At 43.3% G+C, this 7,053-nt stretch overlaps 1 protein-coding gene across 1 annotated transcript in view; it reads right to left on the bottom strand.

The window, feature by feature from the left end:
• Positions 1–864: 864 nt before the first annotated feature.
• METTL23 (methyltransferase 23, arginine) overlaps positions 865–7,053 on the bottom strand; it is a 30,831-nt gene continuing 24,642 nt past the window's right edge. The window contains exon 5 of the mRNA XM_073563199.1: positions 865–6,054. Within this exon, the coding sequence (XP_073419300.1) occupies positions 5,874–6,054 (181 nt within the window). The 3' untranslated portion in view covers positions 865–5,873. The remainder of the gene's footprint in view (positions 6,055–7,053) is intronic.

The following is a 7,053-nucleotide window of genomic DNA, read 5'->3' as shown; positions in this document are numbered from 1 at the left end:
GGATGGTACCCAGGGTCCGGAGGAGAGGAGACTGTCCTCCAGGCTTTGGGTACCATATCCCTGTAAAAATAGAATTTAAAATAAAAAATATCGTTATTCTCACCTTCCGACGTCCCGCGCAGCCTTCCCGCCTCTCTCCACGCTCTCGTTCCCAGTAATCCTTTGCGAAAATGCCCGCGATGGCGTCCGTTCTCGTGGGATCGCGAAGTCTCGGTCATCGCAAATTATCGCGATCCCGCGAGAACGGACGTCATCGCGGGCACTTTCGCAGAGGATTACTGGGAAAGGCTGCGCGGGACGTCGGAAGATAAGAATAACACCATTTTTTATTTTTTTTTGCATTTTATCTTTTACTACTGATGCTGCATAGGCGGCCTCAGTAGTAAAAAGTTGGTCACACTTGTCAAACACTATGTTTGACGAGTGTGACCAACCTGTCAATCAGTTCTCCAAGCGATGCTACAGATCGCTTGGAAAACGCTAGCATTTTGCAAGCTAAATACGCTTGCAAAATGCTAGTTTTTTCGCGGGAATTTAAAATACGATTTTCCAGCGGAATGGAATTCCGGAATTCTCGCGGTAATTTCCGCTAGAGTTCCGCTACGTGTGAACTTAGCCTAAAAGTCGATATAAACTTCTAATAGCTGGCACTATAGTCCCTCTAAAGAGGCTATTTGCATATTTAACTTTCAGAGAAGCAGTGCATGACTTATATCTCTCTACACTATCTTGGAACTTTCCAGAAGGAGAAACTTGTAAAGTACATATAGATCCAGGTGTGTGTTGTACCAAAAAGCTCGACCCTCACAATCTTAGTTTTGATGTTTATTTAAAATTTATTTGCTAAACAAGCCCTTAGTTTAAAAAAAAAAAAAAAATCCTAAAGGAAACAAATTTTATATAAAACCTCATGCCTATCACGTTACATAGGTGTAGTGCATCCAACCTGACCTCACAGAAATTTGTTGTCACACATTGATCTATATAACGGCTGACTGACATACAGTTAGGTCCATATATATTTGGACAGAGACAACATTTTTTCTAATTTTGGTTCTAGACATTACCACAATGAATTTTAAACAAAACAATTCAGCTGCAGTTGAAGTTCAGACTTTCAGCTTTCATTTGAGAGTACCCACATTAAAATTGGATGAAGGGTTTAGGAGTTTCAGCTCCTTAACATGTGCCACCCTGTTTTTAAAGGGACCAAAAGTAATTGGACAATTGACTCCAAGGCTATTTCATGGACAGGTGTGGGCAATCCCTTCGTTATGGGATTGCCTGGGCGCCCACGGAAGACAACAGTGGTGGATGATCGCAGAATAATCTCCATGGTGAAGAGAAACCCCTTCACAACAGCCAACCAAGTGAACAACACTCCAGGAGGTAGGCGTATCAATATCCAAATCTACCATAAAGAGAAGACTGCATGAAAGTAAGTACAGAGAGTTCACTGCACGGTGTAAGCCACTCAGAAGCATCAAAAGGCTAGACTGGACTTTGCTAAAAAACATCTAAAAAAGCCAGCACAGTTCTGGAAGAACATTCTTTGGCCAGATGAAACCAAGATCAACCTCTACCAGAATGATGGAAAGAGAAAAGTATGGCGAAGGCGTGGTACAGCTCATGATCCAAAGCATACCACATCATCTGTAAAACACGGCGGAGGCAGTGTGATGGCTTGGGCATGCATGGCTGCCAGTGGCACTGGGTCACTAGTGTTTATTGATGACGTGACACAGGACAGAAGCGGCCGAATGAATTCTGAGGTATTAAGAGCCAGAGCCATACTGTGTGCTCAGATCCAGCCAAATGCAGCCAAACCGATTGGCTTTATGTTTTGGGTCATTGTCCATCTGTAGTATGAAATGACGACCAAAGCAACCCAGGAGTTTATTAAAGCAAAGAAGTGGAATATTCTTGAATGGCCAAGTCAGTCAGCTGATCTCAACCAAATTGAGCATGCATTTCACTTGTTAAAGACTAAACTTCAGACAGAAAGGCCCACAAACAAACAGCAACTGAAAACCACCGCAGTGAAGACCTGGCAGAGCATCAAAAAGGAGGAAACAGCGTCTGGTGATGTCCATGAGTTCAAGACTTCAGGCAGTCATTGCCAACAAAGGGTTTTCAACCAAGTACTAGAAATGAACATTTTATTTACAATTATTTAATCTGTCCGATTACTTTTGGTTCCCTTAACCCCTTAACCCCCAAGGGTGGTTTGCACGTTCATGATTGGGCCAATTTTTACAATTCTGACCACTGTCCCTTTATGAGGTAATAACTCTGGAACGCTTCCATGGATCCCGGTGATTCTGACACTGTTTTCTCGTGACCTATTGTACTTCATGTTAGTGGTAAAATTTCATTCAAATAACTTGTGTTTATTTGTGAAAACGGAAATTTTGCGAAAATTTTAAAAATTTCGCAATTCCAACTTTGAATTTTTATGCCCTTAAATCACAGACATATGGTACACAAAAAACTTAATAAGTAACATTTCCCACATGTTTACTTTACATCAGCACAATTTTGGAACCAAAATTTTTTTTGTTAGGAAGTTATAAGGGTTAAAAGTTGACCAGCGATTTCTCATTTTTGCAACACTCATTTTATTTTTACGGACCACATCACATTTGAAGCCACTTTGAGGAGTCTATATGATAGAAAATACCCAAAAGTGACACCATTCCAAAAACTGCACCCCTCAAGGTGCTCAAAACCACATTCAAGAAGTTTATTAACCCTTCAGGTGTGTCACAGGAATTTTTTGAATATTTAAAAAAAAATTAACATTTAACTTTTTCACAAAAAAAATACTTCAGGTTCAATTTTTTTTTATTTTACCAAGGGTAACAGGAGACGTTGGACTGCAAAAGTTATTGTGCAGTTTGTCCTGAGTACGCTGATACCTGATATGTGGGGGGGAACCACTGTTTCGGCGCATGGCAGAGCTCAGAAGGGAAGGAGCGTTGTTTGACTTTTTCAATACAAAATTGGCTGGAATTCAGATCGGACGCCATGTCACGTTTGGAGAGCCCCTGATGTACCTAAACAGTGGAAACCCCCCACAAGTGACCACATTTTGGAAACAAGACCCCCCAAGGAACTTGTCTAGATATGTGGTGAGGACTTTGAACCCACAAGGGCTTCACAGAAGTTTATAACATACAGTGGTACAATTAAAAAAATATTTTTTCCACAAAAAAGATCTTTTCACCCCCAATTTTTATTTTTCCAAGGGTAACAGGACCCTAAAAGTTATTGTGCAATTTGTCCCGAGTACGCTGATACGTGGGTGTAAACGACTATTTGGACACATGGCAGAGCTCAGAAGGGAAGCGGCGCCATTTGACTTTTTTGACTGGAATTGAGATCAGACACCATGTCGCGATTGGAAAACCCCTGATATACCAAAACAGTGGAAACCCCCCACTAATGACACCATTTTGGAAACTAGACCCCCTAAGGAACTTATCTAGATGTGTGGTGAGCACTTTGACCCCAAAAATCGTTGACCAATTTGTCCTGAGTACGCTGATACCCCATATGTGGGAGAAAACTGTATGAGCACACGTAAGGGCTCGGAAGGGAAGTAGTTACGTTTTGGAATGCAGACTTTGATGGAATGCTCTGCGGGTGTCATGTTGCTTTTGGAGAGCCCCTGATGTACCTAAACTATTGAAACTCCCAACAAGTGACCCCATTTTGGAAACTAGACCCCCCAAGGTACTTATCTAGATGTGTGGTGAGCACTTTGAAACTCCAAGGGCTTTACAGAAGTTTATAATGCCCGGGCGTGAAAATAAAAAAATCATTTTTTCCACAAAAATAATTTTTGCCCCCAATTTTTTATTTTCCTAAGGGTAACAGGAGAAATTGGACCCCAAAAGTTGTTTTGCAATCTGTCCTGAGTAGGCTGATACCCTATATGTGGGGGTAAAACACTGTTTGGGCGCATGGCAGAGATTGGAAGGGAAGGAGCACTTTTTCAACGCAGAATTGGCTGGAATTGAGATCAGACGCCATATTGCATTTGGAGAGCACCTGATGTGCCCAAACAGTGGAAACCCCCCTAACCCTAATCTCAGCCCTAACCCTAGCCCTAACCCTAATGGGAAAATGGAAATACATTTTCTTTTAATTTTATTATTTTTCCCTAACTAAGGGGGTGATAACGGGGGGTTTGATTTACTATTTATGGCGGTTTTTATTTTTGGCAGCTGTCGCACGCTAAAAGACGCTTTTTATTGTAAAAATAGTTTTTGCATCACCACATATTGAGAGCTATAGTTTTTCCATATTTTGACCCACCGAGTCATGTGAGGTCTTATTTTTTTTGGGACGAGCTGACGTTTTTATTGGTATCATTTTCGGGCACGTGACATTTTTTGATCCCTTTTTATTCCGATTTTTTTGGACGCAGAATGAACAAAAACCAGCGTTTCATGAATTTCTTTTGGGGGGTACGTTTATTCTTCGGGTCAGTACGGTTACAGCGATACCTCATTTGTCTTTTATGTTTTGGCGCTTTTATGCAATGAAAACAATTTTATATAAATTACTTTTGCATCGCTTTATTCTGCGAGCTATAACTTTTTTTATTTTTTCGCTGATGATGCTGTGTGGCGGCTCGTTTTTTGCGGGACAAGATGACGTTTTCAGCGGTACCATGGATATTTATATGCGTCTTTTTGATCACGCGTTATTGCACTTTTTGTTCGGCGGTATGATAAATCATTTTTTGCTTCGTTTATTTTTATTTTTTAAGTTGTTTGCTAAAGGGGTTAACTAATGGGACAGTTTTATAGGGCGGGTCGTTACGGACGTGGCGATACCAAATATGTGTACTTTTATTGGTTTTTTTTTATTTCCCAAAAATGTATTAGGCAATATTTTTTTTTTATTTATTTAGCGATTTTTTAAAAAAATATTTTTACACTTTTTTTTTAACTTTATTACATTGTCCCAGGTGGGACATCACTGTCCTGTGACAGATCGCTGATCTGTCACATCACAGATCACTGTGACAGATCAGCAATCTGTCACAGACACTACACAGGCTTCCTCCTTGCCTGCGCTTTGCAGGCATGAGGAAGCCAGCTCCCTGCAGGCCCCCGAAGGTCCCCGTCACCATCTTGGATTCGGGGACCTGCAGGGATGGAGCTCCCCGCAGCAGCGCTGCACATTGCGTTGCTGTGGGGGGCTCAGGGATGCTTCCCTTTAACTCCCGGTACACCGCGATCGTGTTTGATCGGTGTGCAAGGGGTTAATGTGTTGGGGGCGGTCCGTGACCGCCCCTGACACATTATCACAGCTGACACCCGGCACAATCAGCTGACATCCGGCCGCGATCAGCGGCGCTCACCACGTGGGCGCCGCTGATCGCTGTGACGTACTATCCCGTCCCTGGGAATTAAGTCCCAGGGCACATGGACGGGATAGTACGTCACATGGCAGTAAGGGGTTAAAAACATGGGGGTGGCACATGTTAAGGAGCTGAAACTCCTAAACCCTTCATCCAATTTTAATGCGGATACCCTCAAATGAAAGCTGAAAGTCTGAACTTCATCTGCAGCTGAATTGTTTTGTTTAAAATTCATTGTCGTAATGTCTAGAACCAAAATTAGAAAAATGTTGTCTCTGTCCAAAAATATATGGACCTAACTGTATCTCAATGAACAAGCCATCCAAGAATCCAGAGGCGTCTGCCCTCACAGGCTCCGCAGCACTGGCATCACCTGACACCAGTCTGCTTTTTTGCCTTTATAGCATTACTTGGTGGAATATTGCACTTGATGGTGCAGCCAAAGCAACATCATCTTTGTCCATTTTCTCAAGGTAAGCTGTAAATATCCTTATAAATGCTAGGTGGATGATCTAGCTGACAGCTCTCTTCTTGCTGTGATGATCATCATCTGGATAGTATGCCTTCCTGGGAGGCTGGATCCTGCCAGGCATTCTCGGTCTGCATTAAATGTCTTCAGAGGAATGTTCAGACACCTGAGATCCCATTTGTGGAGCAGAGGCTCTATTGACCAGCTGGAACTAAGGGTTAACATGGAGATGATTACACAAGAAGTACATCTTTCTCCTAAGACTTAACACTGGTAATTAGATACATAGAGAGATTTAAGTAAAAGTGATGCCTACTTTGCCTGCCCTTTGGCATATTGGGACAAATGAGGTGGAAAGTCCCCCAGCATTTTCTTTTGAAGCCATAAACATATTTCTCTTTCGTCTCATTGGGGGACACAGAAACCGTGGATGTGTACTGCTGCCTCTAGGAGGTTGACACTATGCCATTAAAAAAATGTTAACTCCGCCTCAGCAGTATACACCCCTTCCGACTGGCTGTAGGACAATCCGTTTTGCTTAGAGTCAGATAGGAGGTGGACAGGGGTCTCTTACAAGACCCATGCCTACCTCAATGTGCGTCGTTCCTTTTCAGGTAACCATGGAGGGATACAGAGTAGATCTGCTACATCTGTACTCCCACACCAGGATTATGAGTATGGCGTGTACTGCCACCTCGTATCCTCATAGATCCCATTGGCAGGACCCTAACACGGACTCGTGTTCAGGTGATCGTTCCTGGTCCTACCCTTCGTCTCCCATCACTCGCCCTCCAGAGCCTGATGATTGAGAGAGACGCCCTGCAGAAAAGATTTGGGACAGCAATCTTTTCATTCAGGTAACTGCTCCCTGTCACGGGGGGAGCTGGAGGTAAGAGGCTGCAGCATCTTTTTTTTTTTAAAAAAAAACAAACAAAAAACCTCTTTTCCTTTCATTCATACCCCGTGGCTCTAACTTATCTGAAAGAGCCAGTACCTGCTTCCAAGCACTGCAGGAATGCAGATTGCGGCGGCCTCCCATCCTTCCTCCCGCGGCAGCATTATGCTCCTGGGCTCCAGCGGCTCCCCACTGGCTTCAGAGTCCAGCACGCGTGCCCGATGTCAGATCCCGGCTTCTGGGGCAGGCTCAGGCCTCCGGTGTCCTCTTCTGGGATCGGTGCCATCTTGGTGCTCCAGGAAGTCCGGGGCTGGG

The sequence above is a fragment of the Dendrobates tinctorius genome, unplaced genomic scaffold (genome assembly GCF_039654945.1).
Source record: "Dendrobates tinctorius isolate UK_male_01 unplaced genomic scaffold, ASM3965494v1 ptg000383l, whole genome shotgun sequence".
NCBI lineage: Eukaryota > Metazoa > Chordata > Amphibia > Anura > Dendrobatidae > Dendrobates > Dendrobates tinctorius.
Note: the sequence above shows the minus strand (reverse complement) of the source record. Positions and strands in the feature narration are given on the sequence as shown.